An 18,993-nucleotide genomic window follows, 5' to 3' on the forward strand; every position below is an offset into this window, starting at 1 on the left:
GAAAAATATGTAATAAAAATAAATAAACAAATAAAAAATATATCAATTTGTATGGTTTATATTCCATTATATGTAAATGTAACTTAATTCTTATGCATATGGAAGGCATGTCAGATTTTAATATTCATATCACGGCAGGGCTTCTTATCCAGAAGCACTCTGGCTTTTATTCAGGATATACAACAATTGGTTCCTCAGTGTAATAGCATTTTGGACTACAATAAGTTACAAAGGTTTTTCATATGACAGAACAGACATATGTTTCTCAAACTCAAGAAGATATATTTACCTTGAATATTTTAGCTTTTATAATATGGTTTTGAGAAAGATATACCTGGGTGTCTTCAGGAATTGGAATAACTTACTCACAAATATTGCTTGATAGGTAAGTCTAACATCTCCTATATGTTTTCCTGAGTAATAGAAGAAAAATGCCTTGTGTGATAGCAATAATTCATATAGAATTCTATCAGGATTTGGAAAGTCTCACACTTTTACAGGGTAAAACGGTTAATAAGCTAGTTCCCATCTTTAAATGAATGAATAAATTATTTAAGTTATTTATGTCTCTGTGGAAATCACAGGTTGTTGATATCCTTTCAATAGTTAACTTTATATTTCCCCTTGGGGAATACACAGAGTGTCCCAGACAATTAGAAAACACAACAAAGTTTTCAGTCTCTCAGATTATCTAGATGTGATCATTTGAACAAATTGTCTGATGCTTCCCCCGGGAACACTGGAAAGAACAAAGAAATCCATAAATTCTTGCCACCTTCAAGAGAAAGTATAACTGATTTAGAATATGAGATTTGATATTTTTTCCAAAGGTAAGTGGTTTCATTTTTTTGATACAGATATAAAGCAGCATGCAAGTATTTTCATATTGTGCCTGGAATCTGGCTGCTGGGACTCTGATTCCTTGAAGTGCAGAACAAAAATAGTACATTCACTTGTGTTTCTTGGAGTTGTACAGTTGTCTCAACACTTTACCTTTTGATATCCTGAATCTATGATATTTATGAGGGTTTTTAGTGAGAAGTGGGAGATATATCAAAAATTCATTACTGGTCTCCCACACTAAAAAATTAACAAGGTAATTATTTTCAGAAGCAAAACAGGATGGGGTATTGTATTTTCTTTACATAAAATTAAAAAAAAAACATAAGTTTTGGTGTGAATCCTATATAAAGTTAGACAAAAAATACAGTATTTTATAATTAAAACAAACTGACTTTATTTAGTAGTAGATGTAAATTTACAAGTCAAAAATACAAACAAGAAATATATACATGATAAAATTTCCTATTGAAAATGATACATTCACAAAAGAATCTTTTTGCTGAAAATTTCCATAAAATATCTTAAACACTATGTATTTTTACTGAGTATTTAGCAAAGCTGCAGCTATCACAGATATGATGTTAACATCAGTGCTGTACATGCTAACAAGCCTACCCTGCATTTTCTTCATTGAATATTAAACTCTGATTAGTCCTACAACTGGAAATCATGTTGACAATGGTGAAGATTCCCACTGACCAGGGCCTGAAGGACTAAAGGGAAGGAATCAGGTAGAATTAGCTAGTGCATCTTCATTATCTTGTCTCAGTGAAAAACTACTTTGCTGATCAGATTGTGCAAATTTATTAAAGGAAGAGGAATACCACTGAGATATAGTCAATCACGATGTTGAGATTTATAAATACTTCTTCAGTTAAATTAATAGATAGTAATATCTGATGTAAAATGGGTAAGTAAATACATCTTACATGCTCTATCACTTCTTCTGTATGGTATTACAGAATAATTATGCAAAAGTATACAATGGAGATTTTAAATATTAACCCATTAGCTGGAATGTATCCAAACATTGTTTCTGGAAGCTTAAAATAGGTTGAGTTTTCTACTGAAAGGAAAATTGATTGCTTTTTTTTTTCCACTAGCAATACAAGCAATCAAAACTTAAATCTCAGTGGTGCACACACATGATATTTATTAGTATGATATTTTATTTATACAGTACATAACTCAATATATATTGTGCTAACTGATTTTAGAAGCCTTTTTTTGTGCCAGATTAGAAATTTCTATAGACTGACAAGTGTTCTCTACTTCATTCACCATTATTAAATCCCACATAGTTGTAGAGGTCTACTTACCAATGCATTTCCTAAAAGCATAAGTAAAACAGAGTGGAAACTGACATAGAATATTAAAATGAGCACACCTCACTATGGTAGAGTACAGTTGTTTGGAAATATTTATAAAGATATACAGCTATGTATTTTCATTTCAATATGTCTCCCATAACTTGGAAGGATCTGATATGAGGGACTATAATAGTCAAAATGATTTAGCTTCATTCTATCTCTGTCTCAATTTTCAAGAATACAAAAATTACATACAAAATATAGGCAAAATGAAGATGCATTCTAAAGTAAATCAAGCTCTTTGTGTAAAGTAGCATTTTAATATGAAACATATGTGTATGATTGCAATATATATATCACATTACATATCTCCTGGAAGAGATCATTTGCAAAGTAGAATACTATATACATTCACTTAGAAAATTATGTGCAAATTTTGTCTGTGACCATTTACTTTTAAAAATATCTGTTCATCATATAAATATAACTTAATAAAAGTTGAAAACAATGGTTTGCTTCTTTTGGAGGATATAATTGGATGACATGGGGCAACAGAATACAACATCACTGCCTGGGTTCATCTTGATGGGAATCACACAGAGCACTGAGCTTCAGCTTCCTTTGTTTGGGGTCTTCTTCATCATCTATGCAGTCACAGTCATGGGCAACCTGGGCATGATCATTTTGACCAAGCTGGACTCTCGCCTACAAACCCCTATGTACTTTTTCATCAGACACCTGGCTTTCATTGATCTTGGAAATTCCACTGTCATCTGTCCCAAGATGCTGATGGATTTTGTTATGGATGAAAAAAACATTTCTTTTTATGCATGTGCCACACAGATGTCATTCTTTGTTTTGTTCATTATCAGTGAACTCTTTATCTTGTCCTCAATGGCCTATGACTGCTATGTGGCCATCTGCAACCCTCTGCTCTACAGTGTGATCATGTCTCAGAGACTTTGCCATGTGCTTGTGGACATCCCATATCTCTACAGCACCTTCCAGGCTCTGCTATTCACCAGTAAAATTTTCACATTAACTTTCTGTGGCTCTAACATCATCAGCCATTTCTACTGTGATGCTGTTTACTTGTTACCCACCTTGTGTTCAAATGCTGAAGAAATACAACTGCTGATCATATTATTTTCAGCATTGAATTTGCTCTCCTCTCTTCTGATAGTCCTTGGATTATATGTCCTGATTCTGATAGCCATATGTCGAATGCATTCTGCAGAAGGCAGAAGAAAAGCGTTCTCTACATGTGGGTCTCATCTGACAGTGGTTGTGGTGTTTTATGGTACTCTACTGTTTATGTACTTGCAACCAAAATCTACTGACTCCTTAGAGAATGATAAAATAACCTCTGTGTTTTATACTTTAGTGATCCCCATGATTAACCCCTTGATATACAGTTTAAGGAACAAAGAGGTAAAAAATGCTTTCAACAGGGCATTAAAGAATCCATTTAAAATTAATACTTAACATTCAGTATTATATATCAGTATAATACAGTATAACAAGATAAATTTTATAATTTTTTTTTGTTTTTGCATGTCACTATGACAACTTGGACTTTTCTCATCTCACATTCTTTATCTTTCATGTCAACATACTTTATTATTTATTTCTTTTTTTCTTGAGATTTTGATTCTTTCTTCCAACATCTTCCATAAACTCATTGTCCTTTCATTTTTTAAAATAATTGTTATTACATGTAATTTTTTTTATTTTTATATGCCAATATAGAGAAAGATAATAGATATTGAATTACCAACTATAGATTTAGAGGTAGAGAGATGATGTAGAGATACACATAAATTCATTAATAGAGTCCATTCACTTCATGCAAAGTTACTTGTATAATTGTGTATAAAATCTTCCTTTTGTGAAAGCTTAATATTTAGTACAATTCTATTGTATATAATACTCAAGCTATAACATAGATGTTTAGAATTCTCATTATACTTAACACTTTGCATGTAGCAATGCATATTTTTTCACTCTCCCTTTCCATTTCCAGTAATTTGTTTATTATTTTTTGATTTTTAAAAATTTATTAGTTGGCTATTTTATTTATTTACACTTCAAATGTTGTTCCACTTTCCAGTCTTCCCTCCACAAAGCCCCATCCCCTCCCCCTCCCCTTTGCCTCTATGAGGGTTCTCCCCCACCCACCCACCAATCCATTCCTGATTCACCCCTCTAGAATCTCCCTATTCTGGGGCAACAAGCCTCCACAGGACCAAGGACCTCCCATCCCATTTGATGCCAGATAAGGCAATCCTCTGCTACATAAGTAGGTGGAGCCATGGACCCAGCCATATGTACTTTTTGGTTGGTGGTTTAGTACCTGGAAGCTCTAAAGTTTCCGTTTAGTTGATAATGTTTTCCCTATGGACTTGCAACCCCCTTCAGCTCCTTCAGTCCTTCCCCTAACTCTGCCATTGGGGTCCCTGTGCTCAGTCCGATAGTTGGCTGTGAGTATCTGTATCTGTCTTAGTGAGATGCTGGCAGAGTCTCTCAGATGAAGTCGTACTAGGCTCTTGTCTGTGAGCACTTCTTGGCATCAGCAATAGTGTATGGGTTTGGTGTCTGCAGATGGGATGGATTTCCTGGTGGGGCAGTCTCTGGATGGCCCTTCCTTCAGTCTCTGCTCCACTTTTTTTTTCATTACTTTTTCTTTTTTCTTTCTTTTTTCTTTTTTTAAAGGCAGGAACAGTTCTGGGTTAAAAATTTTGAGATGGGTGGGTGGCCCCATCCCCAAACTCATGGCCATGCCTATATTCTGGAGGTGGTCCCTTTAGGTTTTATCTCTACTCTGTTAGGTATTTTTGGCTAATGTCATCCCACTGGGTCCTGGAAACTTCTTGCTTCTCTGGCATCTGGGACTTTCTTGTGGTTGCTCCCGCCCCTCCTCATTGCCTACTCCCCACTACTACATATTTCTATTCATTCTCCTGACTGTCTGGACATCTCTCCTGTCTCCTACCATACCTGATCCTGTTCCCCCTTCCGCCATCCATTCAAGATCCCTCCCTCCCTTCTTTTGTTTCCCCTTCTAAGTAGGATTGAAGCATCCATACTTTGGTTTTGTTAATCCTGCTGATCCATGAGCCTGGGAGATCTTTTCACATTCTGAGGTCTTTTCCATTTCTTTCTTCAAGGACTTGAAGTTCTTGTCATACAGATCTTTCACTTGTTTGGTTAGAATCACATCAAGATATTTTATATTGTTTGTGACCATTATGAAGGGTGTCGTTTCCCTAATTTCTTTCTTAGCTTGCTTATCCTTTGAGCATAATACAGCTACTGACTTGATTGAATTAATTTTATATCCGGCCACTTTGCTTAAGTTGTTTATCAGCTGTAGGAGATTTCTGGTGGAATTTTTGGGGTTGCTTATGTTATCAAACCATCTGCAAATAATGAAATTTGCCTTTGTCCTTTCCAATTTGTATACCTTTGAACTTCTTTTGTTGTCTAATTGCTCTAGTTACCACTTCAAGTGTGATATTGAAAAAGTAAAGAGAGAGCGAACAGCCTTGTCTTGTCCCAGATTTTAGAGGGATATCTTCAAATTTCTCTTCATTTATCTTAATTTGGCTATTGGTTAGCTGTATACTGCTTTGATTATGTTTAGGTATGTGCCTTGAATTCCCAATCTTTCTAAGACCTTTAACATGAAGGGGTATTGTAGTTTGTCAAAGGCTTTTCTAGCATTTAATGAGATAATCATTTGTTTTTTTTTATTTGAGTCTATTTACATAATGGATTAAGTTGATGGATTTCTGTATATTGAAACATCCCTACATTCCTGGGATGAGGAAACTTGATCATGCTAAATGATCACTTTGATGTATTCTTGGACTCGGTTTGTGAGAATTTTACTGAGTAATTTTGCATCACTATTCATAAAGGAAATTGATGTGAAGTTCTCTTTCTTTGTTGGTCTTTGTGTGGTTAGGTATCAGCATAACTGTGGATTCATAGAACGAATTGGGTAGTCTTCCTTCTGTTTCTATTTTGTGGAATAGTTTGAAGAGAATTGGTATTATGTCTTCTTTGAAGGTCTGATAGAATTCTGCACGAAACCCATGTGATCCTGGGCTTTTTTTTTTTTTTTTTTTTTTTTTTTTTTTTTTTTTTTTTTGGTTGGGAGACTTTTAATGACTGCTTCTATTTCTTTAGGAGTTATGGGACTGCTTAGTTGTTTTATCTTTTCCTGTTTTAACTTTGGTACCTGGTATCTGTTCAGAAAATTGTCCATTTCATCCAGATTTTCAAGTTTTGTTGAATATAAGCTTTTGTAGTAGGATCTGATGATTTTTAAAATTTCCTCAGTTTCTGTTGTTATATCGCCCTTTCCATTTCTGATTTTGTTAATTTGGATACTGCTTCTGTGCTCTCTGGTTAGTTTGTCTAAGGGTTTACCTATCTTGTTGATATTTTCAAATAACCAGCTTTTGGTTTTGTTGATTCTTTGTATAGTTCTCTTTCTTTCTACTTGGTTGATTTCAGCTGTGAGTTTGATTATTTCCTGCCATCTACTTCTCATTGTTGTATTTGCTTCTTTTTGTTGTAGAGCTTTTAGTTGTGCTGTTAAGCTGTTAGTGTAGGACTTCTCCAATTTCCTTATGAAGGCACTCAGCTATGAGTTTTCCTCTTAGAACCACTTTCATTGTGTTCCTTAAGTTTGTATATGTTGTACCATCATTTTCCTTAAATTTTGAAAAGTCTTTAATTTCTTTATTTCTTCCCTGACCAAGTTCTCATTGAGTAGAGTGTTGTTCGGCTTCCATGAGTATGTGGGTGTTCTGTTGTTTTGTTTTTATTGAAGACCAGCCTTTTCTGTGGTGGTCTGATAGAATGCATGGGGTTATTTCAATCTTCTTGTGACTGTTGAGGCTTGTTTTATGTCTGAGTATATGGTCAGTTTTGGAGAAGGTACCCTGATGTGCTGAGAAGGTATATTCTTTTGTTTTAGGGTTAAATGATCTGTAGATATCTGTTAAATCCATTTGGTTTATAACTTCTGCTAGTTTCACTGTGTCTCTGTATAGTTTTTGTTTCCATAATCTGTCCATGGAGGAGAGTGGGGTGTTGGAGTCTCTCACTATTATTGTGTGAGGTTCAATGTGTGCTTTGAGCTCTAGTAATGCTTCTTTTTCAAGTGTGGGTGCCCTTGTATGTAGTTTGGTGTCCTGCATCCACTCTGTCACAGGGCTCAGGCCACTCAGGGAAGTACCATGTGGGAGTTTTGACTGCGCTGACCCCACATAGTCACTGAGCAAGGGCTATGGGAAGCTACTGGACCCTGCTCCAGGTGTGGGAGGAGCACAGCCTCAGGTCCCAGGTACTTCTTGAACTGGCTTGGCAGTCCCCAGGCCTGTGCAGAGGCCTGGGCCATCTGACCCATTCTTAAGCTCTTGGGCACCCAGGTGCCACTGGATGCCATGGAAGAGCTGAAAACAGAGTCGGGGACCTTGGGCTGGATCTAGGCTGGGGACGAGGGGTAAAGGAGGGGAGAACTCAGGCTGGGTCCCTTGGGGAGGAGAGTCCTTGGCTTGTCAGTGGCTGGCTTGGCTTGGGCTTGGTAGTTGTGGTGGCTGGGAGCACAGAGAGGCCTTCCATAGGCGATTAGGCAGCCGACTCTTTAGGCAAAGACTTGTTCTATTGTTCCCCACAGTGTGTTGGGAGCCGCGCCCACATTCGCCGTTACAAGATGGCGCTGACAGCTGTGTTCTAAGTGGTAAACAAATAATCTGCGCATATGCCGAGGGTGGTTCTCCACTCCATGTGCTCTGCCTTCCCCGTGACGTCAACTCGGCCGATGGGCTGCAGCCAATCAGGGAGTGACACGTCCTAGGCGAAATATAACTCTCCTAAAAAAGGGACGGGGTTTCGTTTTCTCTCGCGCTCTTGCTTCTTGCACTCTGGCTCCTGAAGATGTAAGCAATAAAGTTTTGCCGCAGAAGATTCTGGTCTGTGGTGTTCTTCCTGGCCGGGCGTGAGAACGCGTCTAATAACAATTGGTGCCGAATTCCGGGACGAGAAAAAACTCGGGACTGGCGCAAGGAAGATCCCTCATTCCAGAACCAGAACTGCGGGTCGCGGTAATAAAGGTTCCCGTAAAGCAGACTGTTAAGAAGGATTCAACTGCATGAATTCAGAACTTTTCAGCTGGGGAACGAGAGTACCAGTGAGTATAGCTTTACGAGGTAAGCCTGGCCTTGAACTTTCTAAGGAAATTCAAGACAGTCTATCAGAAGTAAAGTGGAAAATGTTTGGCCTTGAATTTTTTCTAGTGTTAGAAGCCCTTTTGTTCCTTTTCACATGTTATCAAGTGGTTAAGGTAGGGCGGATTCTAGATGAAATTCAGGACAATCTATCAGAAGTAAAGCGGGGAGAGAGAGTAGGAGCAAAGAGAAAATATGGTACACAAAATAAGTATACAGGCCTTTCCAAGGGTCTTGAACCCGAGGAAAAGTTAAGGTTAGGTAGGAATACCTGGAGAGAGATTAGAAGAAAAAGAGGAAAAAGGGAAAAGAAGAAAGATCAATTAGCGGAGGTCTCTAGGAAAAGGAGCCTGTGCTCATCGCTGGATGGGCTCGGGGAGCCAGCTCTTAGTAGCTCTGAAGCAGATGAAGAATTCTCCTCTGAAGAAACAGACTGGGAGGAAGAAGCAGCTCATTATGAGAAAAAAGGGTACCAGCCAGGTAAAGTGCTAGCTAATCAGTTAAGGAAGCCAAAAGCGGCTGGCGAAGGCCAGTTTGCTGATTGGCCTCAGGGCAGTCGGCTTCAAGGTCCGCCCTATGCGGAGCCCCCGCCCTGCGTAGTGCGTCAGCAATGCGCAGAGAGGCAATGCGCAGAGAGATGCGCAGAGAGGCAGTGCGCAGAGAGGCAGTGCGCAGACTCATTCATTCCCAGAGAGGAACAAAGGAAAATACAACAGGCATTTCCAGTCTTTGAAGGAGCCGAGGGTGGGCGTGTCCACGCTCCGGTAGAATACTTACAAATTAAAGAACTCGCCGAGTCGGTCCGTAAATACGGAACCAATGCTAATTTTACCTTGGTGCAGTTAGACAGGCTTGCCGGCATGGCACTAACTCCTGCCGACTGGCAAACGGTTGTAAAAGCCGCTCTCCCTAGTATGGGCAAATATATGGAATGGAGAGCTCTTTGGCATGAAACTGCACAAGCGCAGGCCCGAGCAAACGCAGCTGCTTTGACTCCAGAGCAGAGAGATTGGACTTTTGACTTGTTAACGGGTCAGGGAGCTTATTCTGCTGATCAGACAAACTACCATTGGGGAGCTTATGCCCAGATTTCTTCCACGGCTATTAGGGCCTGGAAGGCGCTCTCTCGAGCAGGTGAAACCACTGGGCAGTTAACAAAGATAATCCAGGGACCTCAGGAATCCTTCTCAGATTTTGTGGCCAGAATGACAGAGGCAGCAGAGCGTATTTTTGAAGAGTCAGAGCAAGCTGCGCCTCTGATAGAACAGCTAATCTATGAGCAAGCCACAAAGGAGTGCCGAGCGGCCATAGCCCCAAGAAAGAACAAAGGCTTACAAGACTGGCTCAGGGTCTGTCGAGAGCTTGGGGGACCTCTCACCAATGCAGGCTTAGCGGCCGCCATCCTTCAATCTCAGAACCGCTCCATGGGCAGAAATGATCAGAGGACATGTTTTAATTGCGGAAAGCCTGGGCATTTTAAGAAAGATTGCAGAGCTCCAGATAAACAGGGGGGGACTCTCACTCTTTGCTCTAAGTGTGGCAAGGGTTATCATAGAGCTGACCAGTGTCGCTCTGTGAGGGATATAAAGGGCAGAATTCTTCCCCCACCTGATAGTCAATCAACTGATGTGCCAAAAAACGGGTCATCGGGCCCTCGGTCCCAGGGCCCTCAAAGATATGGGAACCGGTTTGTCAGGACCCAGGAAGCAGTCAGAGAGGCGACCCAGGAAGACCCACAAGGGTGGACCTGCGTGCCGCCTCCGACTTCCTACTAATGCCTCAAATGAGTATTCAGCCGGTGCCAGTGGAGCCTATACCATCCTTGCCCCCGGGAACCATGGGCCTTATTCTCGGCCGGGGTTCACTCACCTTGCAGGGCTTAGTAGTCCACCCTGGAGTTATGGATTGTCAACATTCCCCTGAAATACAGGTCCTGTGCTCAAGCCCTAAAGGCGTTTTTTCTATTAGTAAAGGAGATAGGATAGCTCAGCTGCTGCTCCTCCCTGATAATACCAGGGAAAAATCTGCAGGACCTGAGATAAAGAAGATGGGCTCCTCAGGAAATGATTCTGCCTATTTGGTTGTATCTTTGAATAATAGACCTAAGCTCTGCCTTAAGATTAACGGAAAAGAGTTTGAAGGCATCCTTGATACCGGAGCAGATAAAAGTATAATCTCTACACATTGGTGGCCCAAAGCATGGCCCACCACAGAGTCATCTCATTCATTACAGGGCCTAGGATATCAATCATGTCCCACTATAAGCTCCATTGCCTTGACGTGGGAATCCTCTGAAGGGCAGCAAGGGAAATTCATACCTTATGTGCTCCCACTCCCGGTTAACCTCTGGGGAAGGGATATTATGCAGCATTTGGGCCTTATTTTGTCCAATGAAAACGCCCCATCGGGAGGGTATTCAGCTAAAGCAAAAAATATCATGGCAAAGATGGGTTATAAAGAAGGAAAAGGGTTAGGACATCAAGAACAGGGAAGGATAGAGCCCATCTCACCTAATGGAAACCAAGACAGACAGGGTCTGGGTTTTCCTTAGCGGCCATTGGGGCAGCACGGCCCATACCATGGAAAACGGGGAATCCAGTGTGGGTTCCTCAATGGCACCTATCCTCTGAAAAACTAGAAGCTGTGATTCAACTGGTAGAGGAACAATTAAAATTAGGCCATATTGAACCCTCTACCTCACCTTGGAATACTCCAATTTTTGTAATTAAGAAAAAGTCAGGAAAGTGGAGACTGCTCCATGACCTCAGAGCCATTAATGAGCAAATGAACTTATTTGGCCCAGTACAGAGGGGTCTCCCTGTACTTTCCGCCTTACCACGTGGCTGGAATTTAATTATTATAGATATTAAAGATTGTTTCTTTTCTATACCTTTGTGTCCAAGGGATAGGCCCAGATTTGCCTTTACCATCCCCTCTATTAATCACATGGAACCTGATAAGAGGTATCAATGGAAGGTCTTACCACAGGGAATGTCCAATAGTCCTACAATGTGCCAACTTTATGTGCAAGAAGCTCTTTTGCCAGTGAGGGAACAATTCCCCTCTTTAATTTTGCTCCTTTACATGGATGACATCCTCCTGTGCCATAAAGACCTTACCATGCTACAAAAGGCATATCCTTTTCTACTTAAAACTTTAAGTCAGTGGGGTTTACAGACAGCCACAGAAAAGGTCCAAATTTCTGATACAGGACAATTCTTGGGCTCTGTGGTGTCCCCAGATAAGATTGTGCCCCAAAAGGTAGAGATAAGAAGAGATCACCTCCATACCTTAAATGATTTTCAAAAGCTGTTGGGAGATATTAATTGGCTCAGACCTTTTTTAAAGATTCCTTCCGCTGAGTTAAGGCCTTTGTTTGGTATTTTAGAAGGAGATCCTCATATCTCCTCCCCTAGGACTCTTACTCTAGCTGCTAACCAGGCCTTACAAAAAGTGGAAAATGCCTTACAAAATGCACAATTACAACGTATTGAGGATTCGCAGCCTTTCAGTTTGTGTGTCTTTAAGACAGCACAATTGCCAACTGCAGTTTTGTGGCAGAATGGGCCATTGTTGTGGATCCATCCAAACGTATCCCCAGCTAAAATAATAGATTGGTATCCTGATGCAATTGCACAGCTTGCCCTTAAAGGTCTAAAAGCAGCAATCACCCACTTTGGGCGAAGTCCATATCTTTTAATTGTACCTTATACCGCTGCACAGGTTCAAACCTTGGCAGCCACATCTAATGATTGGGCAGTTTTAGTTACCTCCTTTTCAGGACAAATAGATAACCATTATCCAAAACATCCAATCTTACAGTTTGCCCAAAATCAATCTGTTGTGTTTCCACAAATAACAGTAAGAAACCCACTTAAAAATGGGATTGTGGTATATACTGATGGATCAAAAACTGGCATAGGTGCCTATGTGGCTAATGGTAAAGTGGTATCCAAACAATATAATGAAAATTCACCTCAAGTGGTAGAATGTTTAGTGGTCTTAGAAGTTTTAAAAACCTTTTTAGAACCCCTTAATATTGTGTCAGATTCCTGTTATGTGGTTAATGCAGTAAATCTTTTAGAAGTGGCTGAAGTGATTAAGCCTTCCAGTAGAGTTGCCAATATTTTTCAGCAGATACAATTAGTTTTGTTATCTAGAAGATCTCCTGTTTATATTACTCATGTTAGAGCCCATTCAGGCCTACCTGGCCCCATGGCTCTGGGAAACGATTTGGCAGATAAGGCCACTAAAGTGGTGGCTGCTGCCCTATCATCCCCGGTAGAGGCTGCAAGAAATTTTCATAACAATTTTCATGTGACGGCTGAAACATTACGCAGTCGTTTCTCCCTGACAAGAAAAGAAGCCCGTGACATTGTTACTCAATGTCAAAGCTGCTGTGAGTTCTTGCCAGTTCCTCATGTGGGAATTAACCCACGCGGTATTCGACCTCTACAGGTCTGGCAAATGGATGTTACACATGTTTCTTCCTTTGGAAAACTTCAATATCTCCATGTGTCCATTGACACATGTTCTGGCATCATGTTTGCCTCTCCGTTAACCGGAGAAAAAGCCTCACATGTGATTCAACATTGCCTTGAGGCATGGAGTGCTTGGGGGAAACCCAAACTCCTTAAGACTGATAATGGACCAGCTTATACGTCTCAAAAATTCCAACAGTTCTGCCGTCAGATGGACGTAGCCCACCTGACTGGACTTCCATACAACCCTCAAGGACAGGGTATTGTTGAGCGTGCGCATCGCACCCTCAAAGCCTATCTTATAAAACAGAAGAGGGGAATTGAAGAGATTTTACCCCGAGCACCAAGAGTGTCTGTGTCTTTGGCACTCTTTACACTCAATTTTTTAAATATTGATGCTCATGGCCATACTGCGGCTGAACGTCATTGTTCAGAGCCAGATAGGCCCAATGAGATGGTTAAATGGAAAAATGTCCTTGATAATAAATGGTATGGCCCGGATCCTATTTTGATAAGATCCAGGGGAGCTATCTGTGTTTTCCCACAGAATGAAGACAACCCATTTTGGATACCAGAAAGACTCACCCGAAAAATCCAGACTGACCAAGGGAATACTAATGTCCCTCGTCTTGGTGATGTCCAGGGCGTCAATAATAAAGAGAGAGCAGCGTTGGGGGATAATGTCGACATTTCCACTCCCAATGACGGTGATGTATAATGCTCAAGTATTCTCCTGCTTTTTTACCACTAACTGGGAACTGGGTTTAGCCTTGATTCAGACAGCCTTGGCTCTGTCTGGACAGGTCCAGACGACTGACACCATTAACACTTTGTCAGCCTCAGTGACTACAGTCATAGATGAACAGGCCTCAGCTAATGTCAAGATACAGAGAGGTCTCATGCTGGTTAATCAACTCATAGATCTTGTCCAGATACAACTAGATGTATTATGACAAATAACTCAGCAGGGATGTGAACAAAAGTTTCCGGGATTGTGTGTTATTTCCATTCAGTATGTTAAATTTACTAGGGCAGCTAATTTGTCAAAAAGTCTTTTTCAGTATATGTTACAGAATTGGATGGCTGAATTTGAACAGATCCTTCGGGAATTGAGACTTCAGGTCAACTCCACGCGCTTGGACCTGTCGCTGACCAAAGGATTACCCAATTGGATCTCCTCAGCATTTTCCTTCTTTAAAAAATTGGGTGGGATTAATATTATTTGGAGATACACTTTGCTGTGGATTAGTGTTGCTTCTTTGATTGGTCTGTAAGCTTAAGGCCCAAACTAGGAGAGACAAGGTGGTTATTGCCCAGGCGCTTGCAGGACTAGAACATGGAGCTCCCCCTGATATATGGTTATCTATGCTTAGGCAATAGGTCGCTGGCCACTCAGCTCTTACATCTCACGAGGCTAGACTCATTGCACGGGATAGAGTGAGTGTGCTTCAGCAGCCCGAGAGAGTTGCACGGCTAAGCACTGCAATGGAAAGGCTCTGCGGCATATATGAGCCTATTCTAGGGAGACATGTCATCTTTCATGAAGGTTCAGTGTCCTAGTTCCCTTCCCCCAGGCAAAACGACACGGGAGCAGGTCAGGGTTGCTCTGGGTAAAAGCCTGTGAGCCTAAGAGCTAATCCTGTACATGGCTCCTTTACCTACACACTGGGGATTTGACCTCTATCTCCACTCTCATTAATATGGGTGGCCTATTTGCTCTTATTAAAAGGAAAGGGGGAGATGTTGGGAGCCGCGCCCACATTCGCCGTTACAAGATGGCGCTGACAGCTGTGTTCTAAGTGGTAAACAAATAATCTGCGCATATGCCGAGGGTGGTTCTCCACTCCATGTGCTCTGCCTTCCCCGTGACGTCAACTCGGCCGATGGGCTGCAGCCAATCAGGGAGTGACACGTCCTAGGCGAAATATAACTCTCCTAAAAAAGGGACGGGGTTTCGTTTTCTCTCGCGCTCTTGCTTCTTGCACTCTGGCTCCTGAAGATGTAAGCAATAAAGTTTTGCCGCAGAAGATTCTGGTCTGTGGTGTTCTTCCTGGCCGGGCGTGAGAACGCGTTTAATAACAACAGTGGATCCTGATGAAAAGAAAATCCATGGTTTTAAGGCATTTATTGTCATGGCTGAGAGTAGCAATGAGTAAAACTGTGCCCCACTTCTCAGGAGCTGGCCTGAAGTTAAATACATTTTGTAGTTAGGAGTGTCTTGGAAGGAAAGTTTAATTGGCTAAGCCTCCAGGCCTTTAGGTGCCTCATTAAAATGGAGATCAGTCTTGAGGCTAAGTGACCTGTGGTCATATCCTCTACTTGTGGAGTGGCTTGGGGCATTGTACTTACATGACTGATGGCTTCAAACCTATGGGGAGCTGTATCCACATGCCAGGAGCCTGGTGTCCAGGAGTATAGCTCAACATCTACAGGGTCACCAGGGTTTCAAGCCTGTGCTCTACCAGGGACCAGACTGCCTTTCATGGTCCTACACTTATATTTGGTGGATCGATGTTGTGAATTGAGGGTTTATCTTGGTAGATTTTTCCTTTGATGAGAATGAAGTGTCCTTCCCCATCTTTTTTGATATCTTTTGGTTGAAAGTAAATTTTATTGGATATTAGAAATGGCTACTCCAGTTTGTTTCTTGGGACCATTTGCTTAGAAAATTTTTTATAGCCTTTTACTCTGAGGTAGTATGTCTTTGTTACTGAAGTGTATTTCCTGTATGCAGCAAAATGTTGGGTTCTGTTTACGTATCCATTCTGTTAGTCTTTGTGTGTGTGTGTGTGTGTGTGTGTATCCTTTATTTACATTTCAAATATTATCCCTTTTCCTAGTTTCACTTTCAAAAATCCCCTATCTCCTCTTCCCTCCCCCTGCTCCCCAACCCACCCACTCCCATTCCCAGTCATTGGCATTCTGCTATACTGGGGCATAGAACCTTCACAGGACCTAGGGCCTCTCCTCCCATTGATGACCAGCTAGGCCATCCTCTGCTACATATACAGCTAGAGCCACAAGTTCCACAATGTGTTTTATTTGATTGGTGGTTTAGTTCCAAAGAACTCTGGGAGGGGGGAAGGTACTGGTTAGTTCATATTGTTGTTCCTTCTATGGGGCTTCAGACCCCTTCAGTTCCGTGGGTACATTCTCTAGCTCCTTCACTGGGGACCTAGTGCTTCTTCCAATGGATGATCATGAGTATCCACGTCTGTATTTGTCAGGCACTGGCAGAGCCCCTCAGCAAGCTCTTGTTAGCATTTGCCATAGTGTCTGGGTTTGGCTGTTTGTCTTTTTATTGGAGAATTGTGTCCATTGATGTTGAGAGAGATTAAATACTAGTGATCATTGCTTTCTGTTATTTTTGTTGTTAGAGGTGTGCTTTGTGTGGTTCTCTTCTTTTGGGTTTGGTGTGAGATTAATTTCTTGGTTTCTCTTACGTGTATTTTCCCTCCTTATGTTGGCATTTTCCTTCTGTTATCCTCTGTAAGGCTACTTTAGTGCAAAGATATTGTTTAAATTTGGTTTTGTAATGGAATATCTTGGTTTCTCCACCTATGGTAATTGAGAGTTTTGCTGGGTATAATAGCCTGTGCTGGCATTTATATTCTCTTATAGTCTGTATTCCATCTGCTCAAGTACTTCTGGCTTTTAGAGTCTCTGTTGAGAAGTCTGGTTTAATTCTGATAGGTCTGACTTTATATGTTACTTGACCTTTTCCCCTTACATCTTTTAATATACTATCTTTGTACTGTGCATTTTGTGTTTTAATTATTATGTGACAGGAATAATTTCTTCCATTCTATTTAGCCTTCTTTAGGGTTCTTGTTGTTTATAGGCATCTGTTTCTTTAGGTTAAGGAAGTTTTCTTCTATGATTTTTGAAGATGTTTATTGGACCCATCTGCTCTGGTGTTAACTGGCCTGATTGTCTCTTTCTGGAGGCTGTCTCTCTTGTGAGTCTGATTATGTTGGGAAACTTCACTCTCTTCTATACCTAATTTCTTAGGTTTGGTTTTTTCATCATGTCCTGAATTTTCTGGATGTTTTGGGTTAGGAGATTTTTGCACTTTGTATTTTCTTTGACTGTTGGATCAATGTCTTTTATGGTATCCTCTATGACTGAGATTCTCTTTTCTATCTCTTGTATTCTGTTGGTGATGCTTGCATCTGTGACTCCTGATCTCTTTCCTTGGTTTTCCATCTCCTGGGTTGTCTCCCTTTGTGATTTTTTAAAATTATTTCTATTTCTGTTTAGATACTGGATGGTTTTGTTCAATTCCTTCACCTATTTGATTGTGCTTTCCTGTATTTCTTTAAGAGATTTATTTGTATCCTCCTTAAGGGCTTCTACCTGTGTTTTCTTGTATTTCTTTAAGGGAATTATTTATGTCTTCCTTAAGGTCCTCTATCATCTTCATAAGATGAAATTTTAGATCAGAATATTACTTTTCAGGTATTTTAGGGTATCTAGGGCTTACTATTTGGGAGAACTGTGTTCTGATAATTCCAAGTGGCAATGGTTTCTGTTGCTTTTGTTCTTGTTCTTGCTTCTAGCCATCTGCTTATCTCTGGTGGTAACTGGCCTTGTTGTCTCTGACTGGAGGCTCTCTCACCTGAGTCTAGTTATGTTGGGACTCTGGGTAAAGCTGTCTCTAGGTATGGGTGAGGGTCTTGAGTGCCTGATCTGTGAGCCTGGCTGTGCTAGACCCCCAGTGGGTCAAGCTGACCTCTGGGTGTGGGCAAGTTGAGGGGTGCAGGGAACAGTTGTGGACAGGAAGCAAGATGTGTCTCTGTATAGGCAGGAGGTTCTGTGTCCTCTGTGTCTTTGGGGTTAGGAGAAGTTTGGTTCCAGTTAGGCTGGGTATTAGGTCAAGAGACACTCACCTGTGAGCCTGGTAGTGTCAGAACTCCAGTTGTTTCTGAGTGTAGGTGGGGTGGAGATGGGGCCTGGAGTACATGATCTGCTCTTGGGTGCAGCTATGAACTGAAAGGAAGATGTCTTTTTATTCTTTTGAATTTCTTCATATACATGTAATAATGTAGTACATTTTGTTCTGTATGTTACTTTATTTTTCTTTATTATATTTATTTATATTTCAAATGTTATTCCCTTTCTCTGTTTCCCCTCTGCAAACCCCTATTACATACCCTCTTACCCTGCTTCTATAAGGGTGCCCCCCTCCACCTACCCACTCCCACCTCACTGCCATTCCTCTACACTGGGGCATGAAGTCTTCACAGGATCAAGGGCCTCCCCTCCCATTGATGCCAGATAAGACTCCTTCAGTTCCTTCTGTCCTTCTTCTAACTCCTCCATTGAGGTCCCTGTGCTAAGTCTAATGGTTGACTTTGAGCCTCTGCATCTGTATTGGTCAGGATCTGGCAGAGCCTCTTAGAGGACAGCTGTATCATGCTCCTGTCAGCAAAAACATCTTGGCATCAGCAATAGCGTCTAGGTTTGATGTCTGCAATTGGGAAGGATCCCCAGGTGGGGCAGTCTCTGAATATCCTTTCCTTCAGGCTCTGCCCCACTCTTTGTCCCTGTATTTCCTTTAGACAGGAGCACTTCTGGGTTAAACTTTTGGAGATGGGTGGATGGCACAATCCCTCAATCCCCTTAGGTAGGGGCCCATACCTAACCTCTGGATAGGGTCTTGACAGGTTCTCCCTCCCCTTTGTGGGGTATTTCAGCTAATGTCGTACCCGTGGGGTTCTGTGAGGCTCTTGCTTTCCTGGCACCTGGGACTTTTTGGTTGCTATGTTATTGTCATTAGCATCATTTCCAATAGGCTATTCTGTATTATCACAAACTGCAGCTTCAACTTCCTACTTTAAATTTAAATAAACATTATGTGTGTGGGTATATGTATAATGCTGAAATTAATATGGGAGTGGGATATCTTTATTATGTTTTTTGAGACAGATTTTATTTTCATGGCTGTATACTCAGAGGAATATTTGAATATTATGTTTGATTTTTAAAATGAAATCATTAATATTCTCTATCTTGTATGCCCAGTACGGTCACACCAATATCTCCACCTTCTATGAGTCTAGAAGAGTTTTCTTTTATTATGTATTTGACAATAGTTCTTTTATTTTCATTTAAATGGAA

General features: G+C 41.0%; 1 protein-coding gene across 1 annotated transcript; it reads left to right on the forward strand.

Annotated features, from left to right (window-relative positions):
* Positions 1-2,696: 2,696 nt before the first annotated feature.
* Positions 2,697-3,638, forward strand: Olfr1008 (olfactory receptor 1008). The gene has a single exon (NM_146866.1). It carries the CDS (start codon positions 2,697-2,699, stop codon positions 3,636-3,638), a length of 942 nt encoding a protein of 313 aa, NP_667077.1.
* Positions 3,639-18,993: the final 15,355 nt, after the last annotated feature.

The sequence above is a fragment of the Mus musculus genome, chromosome 2 (assembly GCF_000001635.26).
Source record: "Mus musculus strain C57BL/6J chromosome 2, GRCm38.p6 C57BL/6J".
In the NCBI taxonomy this organism is placed as follows: domain Eukaryota; kingdom Metazoa; phylum Chordata; class Mammalia; order Rodentia; family Muridae; genus Mus; species Mus musculus.